The sequence below is a fragment of the Equus caballus genome, chromosome 4, assembly GCF_041296265.1.
Source record: "Equus caballus isolate H_3958 breed thoroughbred chromosome 4, TB-T2T, whole genome shotgun sequence".
NCBI lineage: Eukaryota > Metazoa > Chordata > Mammalia > Perissodactyla > Equidae > Equus > Equus caballus.
In genome coordinates, this window is record NC_091687.1 from 59,117,179 (window position 1) to 59,131,891 (window position 14,713).

Below are 14,713 nucleotides of genomic sequence, written 5' to 3' on the forward strand. Positions count from 1 at the left end.
GGTGAATCTTTCAGATTATGCATATTTCAGACTTTTTGGAAACAAAAACATTTTAACCTCAAACCTCCACGAAAGCCAGAAAGAAAAAGAACCAAACATCTGAGTACTCAATTCTTTTTGTTCATGAAATGTTTATTATAGTTTTTCCAGAATCAATCTACTGGGTTCTTTTTGCATGTGTGAGCATGTGTCAAAGATTTATTTGTAACTCATTAATCAGGAAACTAGCAGGATAGTAAAGTTGGTTCACCACTTAATCTTTTACCATGTCTTTCCCTTTATCCATTTATTTATTTTGGCTGCATTTCCTCTTCATGTATTTTCTTATCTTTTGCTATAAGAGAGCATGAGGGCTATTTCTGTGTGTTTTGCTTTTTTATTATTTACTTAGTTTATTTACATGCAGTATAATTCACTCCCTTTGTAACAAATCATAATTGTGTAACCACCACCACAAAGTAAAAACAGTTCCATCAGTCCCCAAATTTCTTATGTTGCCTCTTTGTATTCAACCCTCTCTCTACCTCCAGCTCCTAAAACCACTGATTTTTTTCCTCCATCCCTATAGTTCCACCTTTTCCAGAACTGTCACATAAATGGGATCACAGAGTTTGTGGCCTTTTGAGTCGGACTTCTTTTAATACATGAGATTCATCCAAGTTGTTGTATGTATCAGTGTAGTTTATTCCTTTTTATTACTAAGTAATATTTATTGCATAGATGGACCACAGTTTATCCATTTGCCAGTTGACAAACATTTGCCTCTTCCCGTTTTGGGATAGTTTATAAATAAAGATGCTATAAACATTTAAGTGCAATTTTTTTGTCAACTCTATTCTTTTAAATAAAAATTTTTGTAAAAATTTTATAAAATATAACCAAAATAAAACCCCCAAAAGACTGATTGTTTTCCTAAAGAAAGCTGTCACTATATCAAGCCTTTGTCAACTTGTGTATTCCTTAAAACAAAAGGACCCATATATTTGATATTACATTGATTCTCAGCATATCAAAATACAGAATCTTCAGAACACACAGTTATCTATTCAGTGGACACCATTAGTTGTCCTCTGATATTTGTTACCCCACCTTCCATAATAATAAAATACTTAGCTGACCACACATGGACTACATTTCCCTGCTGGCCCACCAGCTACAGCCAGCCTCACAATGTAGTTCTGAGCAACGGAAGGTAAACAGAAATATCCTAAAGCAGCTAACAGGAAACCTCCTTCAGAGAAAAGTGGTTCTTTATGTCCTCTTCTACTGGCTGGACCAGACTTGACTGTTAGAGCACTGAATTGTATCGTTTGGGACCATGAGGAACCAAGGCCATAGAAGGGGAAGACGAGCTAAAAGGAATCTAGGTCCAAGGACTTGCTGGGGCAGAACCACAATACCAGCGCTGGATTACTTACCTCCAGACTACGTTTTTGGAGAGAGAATTTAACTTAGCTCGTTTAAGATACTGTTGTTTGGGGTTTTCTGTCATACCCTTTTTTTTTTTTTTTTTAACCTCAGGATAGACTGTCACATTCAATTCAAATTTTAAAGTGGCAAGGAGACCCATGCTTCTGTAACAATCTGTATTTAAAACACTGGGAGAGCCACAGCTGGCAGAACAGTACCTTAATAGAAGCTCCTGCAAAGCGAGAAAGCTGTTTGATATGCTGCCCCTGCTTGCCGATAATGGCACCAACAGATAAAGCTGGGATAAACAGATGAACAGTCTCTGTTTCTGATTGCTGTTGGAAAAGACAGACAGAACATACATGCTTATTTGGTACAAATCAGGCTGTTATTGTTGGCATTGGGACGGGGGCATCCTCATACGGTAGGAGTAATAGGATAGTTTCAGGAAAAACCACCACAGGAAGTTGACATGAGTTTACCTGACAGATCGAGAAGATCTCATATTCATCCTGAAACCATCTGCATTTAAAATGTCACTTCTCTACACAATTTCCTTAAACTTTAGAATGTCACCGAGTTACAGATTTAAAAGATATGTAAGTGTTATAAAGTTTAAATGTACTAGAATAGAGAGACAAGATTATGTCTAAAATTAAGCAAGATCCCCCATCACTGTATCCAAGGTAGATTCTTTTTTTTTTTTTTAAGATTTTATTTTTTCCTTTTTCTCCCCAAAGCCCCCCCGGTACATAGTTGTGTATTCTTTGTTGTTCTTCGTTGTGGGTTCTTCTAGTTGTGGCATGTGGGACGCTGCCTCAGCGTGGTCTGATGAGCAGTGCCATGTCCGCGCCCAGGATTCGAACTAACGAAACACGGGGCCGCCTGCAGCGGAGCGCGCGAACTTAACCACTCGGCCACGGGGCCAGCCCCCCAAGGTAGATTCTTAACAAGTAAATGAAGCAAACATGACAGCATCCAAAGATACCAACTCCACACTTTATCCATGTAGTTTTTGCTTCTTAAACACACAGCTAGTGAACTATTCTCAGAGGGAAAACCTCCTGAATCTCATTATGTATGAGTAAATCATGTAAAACCTTACCGCTACCATTCAATACGTATCATGCCCAAGCATAGGACAGGATTAGAAGACAACTAATTCACTTTAGTGGTAAAATTCCCTAAGATTCTTTGCCATATAATTCTTTATTCCTTCCATTTCTGCCTTCCCGTTGCACTTTACACATGGACAAATTGGGAAACGTTCTGAAGGCTAACTCTAAAAGGTTTTCCATAGATGGTTTTTCTCTGTATACTTCATTCTTCCTCATATTCCCACTTCAAGCTAGTTGTTCCCTTCCTGAGACTCTCTTCCAAGAGTGCTTCCTGCAGGGCTAAAGGACAACACTCAAGGGAAGAGTTCACAGTGACTGGATTCCTACAAAGGCCAATTCAAGGTTCAAGGATGTTACTGTTGAGCCAAAGGTTCTAAAATGCAGAAGTGGTACACATGTTCAGGAAGTTAACACTTTGTTTACCTTCTAACAATAAAAAAAACATGCTTCCAAGGATAAGTTAATTCTAAGAAATTTATTTCAAGAAATATTTTTAAAATATTATTTTTTAAGACAATTTTAGGTTCACAGCAAAATTGAGAGGAAGGTACAGAGATTTCCCATGTATGCCAAGAAATATCTTAAGATGAGCCACAACTGAATAAATGAAGTAAAACAAAATATGCCTTTGTTAAAAAAAAAAAAGTACACTTAGCAAACTAAGATTCTAGAGATGTTAGAAGATACCTTGCAATAAAATGTACGCATGAACTATACTTGCTAAGAAACACGTCATAGAACGCTCTCTTGAAACTTCTTATATTCCTATTATGTAGGATACTATAAATCTCGTTCCCAAGAGCTCGAGTTAATCCATCAGTACTGTAATATGTACACATACAGCCATAAAACAGCTGCAACCTAATTTCTAACTTTTTAATCTAAACTCTTCCCAGATTCTTTTAAAAGTCTCAAACAAAAACATGCCAACAGTTTTGCTTTGAAGCATCTCAGAAACTAGGGAAGCCTTTAGAATTTGATCATTTTAATCAGTTTTTGAAAATCTGAGTCAAAACAACAGCACTGAGCTCATTCATTTTTATTGGGTGTGGAAACAAATTTTGTGTCACTTAATGATGGTCCACCCAAATGACGTCGCCACTCAAAATTTGCTTTACCACACAAAAATTGCTAGTGGCATTAACAGCTCCATCTTCTCCCTGGTAAGCCCAGAGGGAGGGCAGAGAACAGGCCCTTTGACTCAGCAGTTCTAAGTTTATGCAACAGAGGTATTTGTACAAGGGCACAAAAACTTTTGTACAAAGATTTGATTGCAGCATTACATGAATTAGTTGAAACTTGGAAACTACACACACACACACACACAGCAGGGATGAGGTAAATCAGCTGTGGAGTATCTATTTGAAGAATGAGGTAGGGACCTATCAATGACATGCGAAGATATCCAGTGTATTGTTAGGGTAAAAAAGCAAATCAGAACATATTATTTGTAGTATTCTCCTGTTTATTTTTTTTTGTTTAATACATTTTCCCCCATGAAACATGTCTGCCTGTCCTTTTATAGTTTCCCATGTCTTCCTTTTCACTAAGTTTTTGTCATTTTTCCTGAGCATTTGGCTTGAACGAATTAATTAAAATTATATGGGCTTGACACAGCTAATATTTGGTCAGTGAAGTTTTTCTGATTGATTTGGTAATCCTAAACAAGTTTTGACATTTTCAGATTTATTGACATTGTTGTATCTTAATTTTTATCTTATCTAATATCATTTCCCTTTTCTCATTTCCATTTTTTAATTGATAAATAGGCATCAGGTTTTCCTTTTATTTAAAGAACCAGCCTAGCCCTTTTATTATTTCTAGTGTTTCTGTTTACTATTCTATTTTTTAAAAAATCTTCGCTTCAGAGGAAGGAAACTACAGACTTAAAGAAAAATTCCTACCAAATAGAGTTGACTAAATCATGTCCTGTGAAATAGCCTGATAGCCTTCTGGTAAGTCTGTGTTGAGGGATAAATGCGTGCAGTGGCTGGTTCATCCATTCGTGGGCTTCTGCTATTGCTCATCAGCATCAATGTGTGAGTTCCTCTGTGTGAGGTGCTGTGCAATACCTCATTTACACCTCCCAACTGATAGAAACTAACAATGTTCCCATTTTAAACATAAGAAACTGAGCCAGAGAGGTTATGTCACTTGCACAAGGTCATATACTGACTGGTGTTGGAGCCAGGATTCAAACCTGGTTCTCTCTCTCTCTTAAGCTGTGTTCACAAAACAAAACAAAAAAAACAACAACACTATATACCCTGCTTCCACTGGGAATGGACATGCTTTGAAATATAGAGGTGCAGAAGTTACTCTCAAGAAAAATGCCCAATATAACTCTCCTTTCAAGGTGGTGCTGCCTTCCTTGGTCACGGCAGGGATCTGCCTTCGTATGACTTTCTATTAGTCAAAAGAAATCTCTTATGTATAGTTGGCAAAAGCTTAAGGCTTTGATCATCAACATGCTAAAAAGGGCATCAGAGATAGTGCTTTAAAATTTTTCTTTATTTTGAATAGAGATAACTAAAGATTAAGAATGATGTAAGGGAGGTCAAAAGGTACAAACTTCCAGTTATAAAACAAATAAGTCATGGGGATATAATGTACGACATGGTGACTACAGTTAATACTACTATATTGCATATTTGAAAGTTGCTAAGAGAGAAGATCTTAAAAGTTGTCATCACAAGGAAAAAAAATTTAACTATTTATGGTGACAGATATTAACTAGACTTGTGATCATTTTGCAATATATGCAAATATCAAACCATTATGTTGCACACCTGAAACTGTTTTGTCAATTATACCTCAATAAAAAAAATTTACCAAAAAAGATTACTTTAATTGAATCACAAACAAAAAAATGATGCTCTACTAGAACAAGGAACTGAAATCAACAGGTTTGTTGTCTCATCTGCAGGCACCCAATTTACACATGTTTAAGATACTTTGTAACTTAAGAGTTTCAATGTTTGTTTCCACTATAAGAATAAAATAACCACATCACACAAGTTGGCAAGAAGAAACTCCACAATTCCGTCTTTACCTGACAGTTATTTTGCTGTATCTGAAGATGCTAAAGACCTTCAGAAAGTTTGGTTTCCAGTTTTTCACTAATTCGTATAATACTGCAATCAAATCTTTAAACATAAATCTTGTCTAATAGATATGCCAGGTCAGAGCATGAACATTTAAAATGGACAGATATTTCCAAATTCTCATGCTAATAAATTTATCTTACAGTCAATAAACGTATTAAAGGGGGAAATCATTTTAATTTGAACCATGCCTTTCATACTTATGAAAAACAAAGCAATGTATGATTCTAGACCCTACACCTAATTTTCTACAAATGATAATCATCTAAACTCTCCTCTTCCAAGTCTCTTCCCACCATGTACCTCATATTTCCTGTAAGCGTTCAACTCCAGGAAATATTCTTGACGAAAACCACTGGATTTTTTTCTGATCATTGGATTTTGTTTCTTCAGCATCTGTATAAGTAGATGTACTATATCCTTTACAACTTGTTATTTCTTTGGTATTCCGTTTCCCAGGAAGTCGTAACACTGCAGGTCTTAATATAAGTTGTCAGGTGAATGAACTCTCTTTTAACTCTACGTGCATTCTTAGAACAAACATACCAGAAGAGATTTTTGCCTTCCCACTAAACTCTTGACTGTGGAGATTTGTGATAGGGGCCTGTCCTGCACAACTTGGCCAAGTGACTTCTGTTGCTATTCATCAATGAAGAACATCAAATAGAATTATTTCATTCTTCAGAATATCCAAGTCATAAGAACACAGTGCCTCTCTTCGGAAAGCACTGTACCTCACAGCCTGCCAGTGTGTGATGCAATTACCATGTACCATTTATTCCAGAGGGACACTTTAAGACCTTTCTTATTTTAATAACTGGATATACCAACTGATATATGCTGACACTGACCATAAACTGTGCTCAATGTTAGTATCAATTTATTTTGTCATTCTGGTCCTTCTATTAAAACTATGTTAATCTTAACCAATCTTTTTTTAAGCAGAAATAGGATCTAAATATTTTATCTGAGAACATCCATATCATGTTCTTCTGAATAATGTACTTTTTTTTTGGTCTGGTGGTGATAAAGACCTTTTCAATGATCAGACTAAATCTAAAGTGTGACTCAACCAGATCTGTCCCATTGTATTTTGCCATTATATTTGTTTTCTGGGCCATGTTCCAGAAAGATTTTATATCACTTACAAAATATAATCTAGAAAGATAAAACAAAGGAGGTGAAGAAATAGGAGCATAGGGACCTGAACAGGAAAGATAAGATGAAGCCAGAAATGCTATTACACAAATTTCGCTCTAAGCTTCCTAGCAGCTAATTAAAAAATTAAAAGAAAAAAAGTAAATCAGTTGCATGATTTACCATGTCCATAAGAAAAAAACTCTTCATTTGATTAGTAAAAACTACTTTTCCTGGGACTGATCCCCGAGAGCAACTTCTGAATGTCCTCAGAGGACTAACCTAATAGGCCTTGTCCTTAAAGCAAAAGTCCTGGAGCCTCGAAAGCACAGCCTCGGCGTGTGTCTTTGTCTGGAAGATATTGAAGTCCACTGCTATGAGAAAAGCTCAGAGGCAAAAACTATGTCGTAGCCTCAAAAGGGGAACAAAAGCAAAATCTGACAGTGATGAAAGGCCATCGATGCTTTTGCTTTGTTGATTTTGGGGGAGTAGGAGTGGGGTAGGAGGTAACAAATCTAATACACAGATTAAGAATAAATTTAAGAGAAAAGTTGTATGAAGCTTTGGAAAAGGAATGGTAGGCAAGTAGAGAAGGACTGAAAGGACTACAATGTAACAGAAAGAAGGGGCAAAGACATGAAGAGTCAGCATGTAAACAGAAAAATGTTCTGTACTACTGGGATGAAAACAGAAGCAACAGAACCTGTCAAATATAAAAAAGCAGTGTTAGCAGGAGGAGATAGTACCCTAGACTGATGGACAGTGATTTGTACTCTTGGCAATAGAACCTTAACAGTTGACTCATCAGATGTCTGAAGCTTGATGAAGACATTTCTGAACATCACCCAACATCCTTTGCTCCAGCAGCTCCATCTCCACCAGGCATCTCCCTGACCATAAGTTACTGTTCAAGGAAATTTCCCTCTGGCAACATAAGGCACCTTGCATAAACATCTTGTTTACTTGATAATCACTAAACTGGCTCTCTGGTACAGATCATTCCTAGATGTGCTTCAGCAGAGTAAGCCATGTTTTCAGGCTTTGGACACCCAGATAAGCAGATAATTTAATGTTTACTTAGAAAGCTAAAAAGTCAGAACAATGGGTTATGATAAGCCTCTTTCACCTGTGAATTTAAGTCTCTGAGATCGGGCTTGAAAAAATTCATCAGTATTACCCTTTCTTGTTACACATTCTTTGCATTTAAGTTCATGTTCAGCTGCTTTATCTTGAACCCTTCTTACTAAACCTTCAGAGGTGAAAGATTCACAGGACACAAGCTGCCTCCCAATGGATTTCTGCCAGATGCCTATCGGTAAAACTTCCTTTGGACTTCTTGGCAGACTATGCTATATAGCTTGAAATAACAGAAGAACAAAGCTGCTCAACTGAAAGTTTGCATAACTGGTGAGGTTTGCCAATGAGTAATGCCTAATCATCTATCATGAAGAGATACAAGAATGAACAAACAGTAAGGCTAAGTGTATTTACTTTGTGAGGAACAGAATCTAAGACATTACAGAGACATGGAGGGACACCATGCCAGCCAACAAGACCAGCCTCCAGGAACCTGGAAGGAGGCCAGCGTTTCCCTTTGGCTTGTAAAATAGATACTCCTGAGGTTTTTTGTTTTGTCTTAATGGATTTTGGTCTGGAACTGGAATTAAGTTTACTCAACTCTATGACCTGAACAGAATATTGAAGTCTTAAAAAAAAGAAAGAAAAAAGGGCAAAGAAAGTTTCTCCCGAAAACTAGGTAATCAAGACCTCTTAGAAGTAATAAATGTGTGCAATGAGTTATTTACTTTGAAATTGTATAATGACAAAAGAGCTGCACCCACCGTAAGAAATCCTCAGGAGTAGGACTAAGAGATTCCATGAAACAGTTATCTAGATGATCTAAAAATCCCTTTCAACTCAAAATATTTTGTTTCTTAAAGAGCACCTTAAATTAGCTAAGATCTAAGGAATTGCTGGCCTTTCTTGCCTCTTCCATAAGCAGAAAGTTAGCAATTTTAAGATTACACTATTGTTCTGGAGACTTCTGGGGAGATTCCCAAGATGCTATCAAAATTATGAACACAACAGCACTTGGGCTAACTTCTGCCAACCCAAACGCAAGCTGCCAAGACCATCCAGCTATGGATGTTGTGTGCTATGCCAATTCCAGCTCTCGCTCTGCTCACTAGCTGCCAATTGCCTCTTCCCTACTGTTTGAGCATTTCTGAAAGGAGCATTTCCTGTCATTTATAAACTCGAAGTTTGCCAATTAAGTACTGCATGAGCCAGCTGCTAGGCAGGAACTAGAGACTTTTTGTCTGTTGGAAGAACCAACTCTTTGGCTCTCTTGGAAAAACCAACCTGGCAGGTTCCAGGAAGAAGAGTATGTTGGGGTGGAGGGGAAGGGCTGAAAGCTCTGGAATGGAACAGAGGCAAAGGGTTTATCCAAAGACAAGATGTATCAATTCTACTTTCATGTTACGAAGCACAAGTGAGAAAACATGAGTAGAAAAATGAAACAACTCTAAAAGAAAGAGGAAGCAATACATATAAATAGAGCCAGATTCTTTTAAACATTTACTCATCAAAACCTACTCCTTGCCAGGCAATATACATTTAAAGTAAAAGCAGAGATTCCCTGCCAGCCTACAGGGCATCAAGGATAAAGGGATGCTCTTGGTAAGTATCGTGACTTCTCTGAGAGATTCTAAGGGACAGCAAGCTTCTCAGCGCAGCCGCAGATGCCAGGCTGCGTGGAGGAGCATCATCAAAGTGCTGAGAGCAACTACCTGCCAACCTTGCATTCTCTAACTTGGTTTTTTAAAAATGTCATCACAGGGGCTGGCCCCGTGGCCGAGTGGTTAAGTTCGCGCGCTCCGCTGCAGGCGGCCCAGTGTTTCGTTAGTTCGAATCCTGGGCGCGGACATGGCACTGCTCATCAGACCACGCTGAGGCGGCGTCCCACATGCCACAACTAGAAGAACCCACAACAAAGAATACACAACTATGTACCAGGGGGCTTTGGGGAGAAAAAGGAAAAAATAAAAAAAATCTAAAAAAAAATAAAAATAAAAAAAAATAAAAATAAAAATAAAAATGTCATCACAGACCTTCAATACTATGTTCTTTAGCATGAAGCAAAGTGAGGCCAAAGGGAAGAAAAGGAATGTAAGAAGTAATGGTAAGCAAAAAATGATAAAGCTTTGGTGAATTTAACTACTGCCTTTAAAAACAATAGTTTATTTGGATTTCAAAAAGTGGTGACCACTAGGTACACTTGATAAGTATTAGTGATTTGGCTTTAGAAAAAGAGCAAAGTCTAATAATAGACAGTGAAGACAAAGCTATTTCAACTAAGTATTCCTCCCCCATGAAGTTATACACTAAAACAAAACTTGTTAAGGAATTGTTCCCTGAAACATTAAATCTGACAGCTATTTGGAAGTAGAATTTACTCTAATTGGTATCCAGAGACACAATACAATTCTCTGAAAATATTTGCCCTTTATTTAGATAAAAATAATCTGTAGAAGTGGAATTAGAACATGGAATTTTCTCCTCCAGAATTAATTTAAATTCTCCTCTTTTTTTTTGAGAGAGAGAACTTAAAAAACTTACCTCCTCTTTCCCAGGCTCTGAGATTCCTTTAACATGTAAAACTGCTGAATCCAGTGGGGCTGAATCAAATAGCTATCCCCAACATCAATTCATCTATTTAGTTATAAAGTCTGTTTCCCAGCTTCCCTTGCAGGAAGACATGGCCAGGTGTAATGTTCTGGCAAACACCAGTGGAAGTGTGAAAAACTATCCTCCGGCAGTGTCCTTAAATGAGGCAGCTGCCAATTTTTGAACTTCATCCTTCTTGCTGGCTGGAATCAGACTCAATGGCTGGAGCTTGAGCAGTCGTCCTGGGCCAGGAGACAGCATGCTAAGCCAATAGGAGCACCAGTCCTAAATGATATGGCAGAACTACTACCAGAACTACTTGAGTTGTCTGCGCTTCACTTCTTCTCTTGAAAAATCAAAGCTCATTTGAACTAATTTTTTTTCCTTTCCTTTCCACAGCCAAACCTAATCTTGATAGACATAGCATGCCAAGATATATTTAGAAGCATGAAAATAGACATATGGCAGCATCCTACAGACATTTTTGGCCTGATAGTTGCCTATGGATTGGAATGACAAGTGGTCAGAGAAAAAGGGGTGAGTTTTCTCACCACACTAAATAAAATAAAGCCTTGAGCAAGTTAGAAAGAGGGACATACGTGAGTGGTGCGTGTTTATACTTATCCAAAATATTGTCTCCCATACATTAGTCTTGATAGGAGATATTCTTTCCAACATTTAAGTCCACCCTCCACAGACTAGTAAACATTCTTTGCAGAAGAGTAGCTCTTGACAATCAATGGGTAGTAAAAAACTCCTGATGACCTTTATTTACAAAACTACAAGTTTCTGAGCTTCCATCTACTCCCAATGAAATTCTGATTCATTTAAGTCCTAGGTGGGGCACAGGTTCTTAGCCAGTTAAACAGAGCAGCTGTTGTTAACCTTGACTACACAATGGAGGCATCCAGGGAGCTTTCCAAAATAGTGATTCCTGGGATTCACCCCCAAAACTTATGGGGGGTGGAAGAGGGTGCTATTTGAAAGGTCTGGGATAATTTTAATGTAACTAAAAAACATTATTTCCCCTTAAGGCAGGGAGTAGAGAAAGCTGTACTTTACAGAAGATTGCCAACTAATAAATGTAAAAGAAGATATAAAAATAGTAATAGTAATACATGATTTGTGCAAATGTCAGCAATGGATATTAAACCATTGGGTGAAATATGGTTGGAGAGCAAGATATTCACACATTCTCAAAGTACTACTTAGCACTTCTTAATCTCAATTTGGAAAGGTATCTTTCCAATGGAGAAATTAGATGACTCTGCCTTAATCGCATGATCAAACTTAACACGACCAACAATGAGACACACTGACATCATTTGCTTCCCGATGTGACACATTAAGATATTCCTGCCCCAAAAAAGGTGTGACCTGAGCCTAATAATGCAGAGGCAGTCAGTGAATTCCAAATTAGGGGACATTCTATAAAATCACTAGCCTGGCGCCGGCCTGGTGGCTTAGGGATTGAGTGCGCACATTCCGCTTTGGTGCCCCCGGGTTTGCCGGTTCGGATCCTGAATGCAGACATGGCACCGCTTGGCATGCCATGCTGTGGTAGGCGTCCCACATATAAAGCAGAGGAAGATGGGCACGGATGTTAGCTCAGGGCCAGTCTTCCTCAGCAAAAAGAGGAGTGGCAGCAGATGTTAGCTCAGGGCTAATCTTCCTCAAAAAAAATAAAATAAATAAAATCACTAGCCTGGATTCTTCAGTGCCATAAAGAAGAAAAATGTCAATGCTATGATGAAGAAAAAAAGGGGGACAGGCGGATAGAATACTGTTAAAGATAAAAAACGAGATTAAAGAGACATGACAACTAACGGCAGTGCATGATCCTTGATTGGATTCTTTATTTAAAACATATATAGAACATTATTGGGGTATCTATGGAAATTTAGACATGGAGTGCATATTAAATAATAATATTCTGCCAAATTTCTGGAGAATGACGACGATATTGTGGTTAACGTTAAGGTGAATGTCCTTGAGGAGGAAAGTTCAAAATAGTACAGTGTTCTCATTAATAATCACCTATAATTACAAAGTTTGTAAAAATATATGCCAACTAACCAAGAGAGCATTACACACCTAGAGGAGGAAAAGGCAGTTGTGAGGACACATTTTTAAAACCTATAAAAGCAAAGGTTTCTTCCAGTTTGGAGAAAAAGGTAGGTTACAAATCTAAGACTCCTCTACTTTTAAGTTCTATAGATAATTCCTGATGTTTTTTGAAGTTCAAGACTAATAGATGAAGTTAGCAGCAGGTGTAAATCTATAGAAAAATCATAAGACCACACTTATCAGCAGCAAACACATGCAATAAATATACAATTTATCAAGCATTCCAGCTAGACAGATAACGGATTTGCCCTTCACATTTAGTGTTTTGAGTGGTACCTCCTATACCAATTTTAGGGCAATGTCTAGTGTAAAGTTGGGGATTCCATTTTATCCCTGCCTAGAATACATGTAGAGTAAAACGCCCATTGGAATTCTGCAAAGAACATGGATTGCTAAGACTGTCCACATTTCATCCCTTTAAGAGCGAGAATTTCCTTTTCCTGCCATTGAAACCACCAGGTCATTAGGGGTTCTGTGCTCTTGCCCTCTTAGTGTTTCTGCCTTTACTGCTGGCAGCTTCTGTATCTTCTCCTGTTCTCACTGGCTGCTTCTAATTGCACCTGTTTGATTTAGTTTTAAAATCTCAGGAGAAGCAAAGACCACCTATTCCAGTGAGATCTTCCTTACATTTACTCTCAGCTCACTTTTATCAAAGTTAAGATCATTGACTTTCTTCTCCCATTCTTAAAATACAACACAATTGCTACTTAAGTCACTCAGACATTTAAAATAGTACAAGTGCTTCAGAAATTTAAGTGCTTAATATGATCTCCCTTCTCTTAAAACAATCTTAATTTTTCTAACAACATGGAAACCCAATACACAGAACCGTTATCATTAAATCAGAAAATTGACTAAATCCAGAGAATATGCATATTCTTTTATTTGTACACTTGAAAAATAGCTACCTGGCAGTCCACTTTAGGAATTTTTGCTTCTGAAGCATCCACTTAAGTGTAGAAGACAGATGATGTCCAGGAATGCTACCACTCATAATGTGAGAGGCTTTACTTGGAACACGACGTGTGTAACAGTAGAAAGAAAGAGAAGAGTCAAAGTGACACCTCAGTTTACAAACTGGGGAAGAGAGGAACAGAGAGGTAAGTAACTTGCCCAAAGAGAAAGCTAGGTTAGGGTGACTAGTGGAAATGTAGGTTAAATGAGAGCTTCTCCGGCCCAGAGTTACTTTAAATAATCAGCTCCTTGTAGCTTTCAATAAATGTCAGGGATACATTTGCCCTAAACTCAATCATATGACAAATGCATCTATTTGTAATAAAGATACTAGGAGACTTATTAGAGGTTAAGTCCATATACTCTCACATTGCTATGTTAGGCTCACTTTTACCCTCTTAAACGCTTTATATTATTGAATTCTGTAAAACCCAGAAATGTTCGTTCGGCCTGAAAGAAGAGTCCTTAGAGATAACTCACCTAGTTTAGTTTCTTCATTGTGCAGGTGACACAAACCCAGGGCAGAGCTGGGTGGACCCGGTGCTCGCTCCAGGGCTCTTTCCACCAGTCCCTTTTAGTATCAAGGTGCAAACACATCCACAACTTCCCATCACCTTTAGCTGTGGTGGAGAGCTTCGCTTAATGCATGATGAGTCTATGAACACTCGATATGAACTGAAATCCTGACGCCTAGCCTTCAGTTAATACTTCGTTACATGATTTCCAGCCCAAACATGTTCGAGCAGCAGATGAATTGCAGGGGAAGATGCAATTACTGCTGACAGTAGAGGCAGAAACACATGCCGCAAGAAGAGGGCAAAAGCTAAGAACACCTGACAGTCTGGTGGTTTCAGGGCCAGGCAAAGGAAATGCTCATTCTTGAATGGATAGAATATGGAAGATCTCAGCGACCTATATTCTCTGTAGAATCCTGGTGGCATTTTACTCTACATGTACTCTTTAAGCTGTGAAAATGGAACCCCCAACCTATTCCACCTGGACTTTTCCCTAAATTGGTGTAGGAGGTGCCCCAGCAAACATTATATGATAAGAAGAGAGCCAAACAGCAAGGGAATTATGAACTACTTTAAAAACATTGCTGTATAAGGTGTTTGCTGTGCTGCAATTATTTTCATACTATCACTGGTCTCCTATTTCTGACCTGAGGGAAAATGCTATTCTTAAAAGCAAATATAA

The 14,713-nt window shown here is 38.0% G+C and overlaps 2 protein-coding genes across 21 annotated transcripts in view; one reads left to right on the top strand and one right to left on the bottom strand.

Moving 5' to 3' along the window:
• The window catches only part of MALSU1 (mitochondrial assembly of ribosomal large subunit 1), a 72,462-nt gene that overhangs the window by 16,814 nt on the left and 40,935 nt on the right, over nucleotides 1–14,713 (top strand). For 6 of the 19 annotated variants that reach the window (XR_011437867.1, XR_011437869.1, XR_011437868.1 and 3 more), the window contains one exon: nucleotides 10,835–10,972. The exons of 6 other annotated variants lie outside the window; for them this stretch is intronic. The gene's annotated coding sequence lies outside the window, so the exon portion shown is untranslated. Of the gene's footprint in view, nucleotides 1–568; nucleotides 819–1,521; nucleotides 3,150–9,607; nucleotides 9,868–10,834; nucleotides 10,973–14,713 lie in introns of those variants that run through there. 7 more of the 19 variants (XR_011437870.1, XR_011437876.1, XM_070264701.1 and 4 more) reach the window with 3 other exon arrangements.
• IGF2BP3 (insulin like growth factor 2 mRNA binding protein 3) overlaps nucleotides 1–14,713 on the bottom strand; it is a 138,576-nt gene that overhangs the window by 7,706 nt on the left and 116,157 nt on the right. For both annotated transcript variants that reach the window (XM_023639361.2, XM_070264700.1), the window contains exon 11: nucleotides 1,629–1,745. In XM_023639361.2, the coding sequence (XP_023495129.1) occupies nucleotides 1,629–1,745 (117 nt within the window). The remainder of the gene's footprint in view (nucleotides 1–1,628; nucleotides 1,746–14,713) is intronic.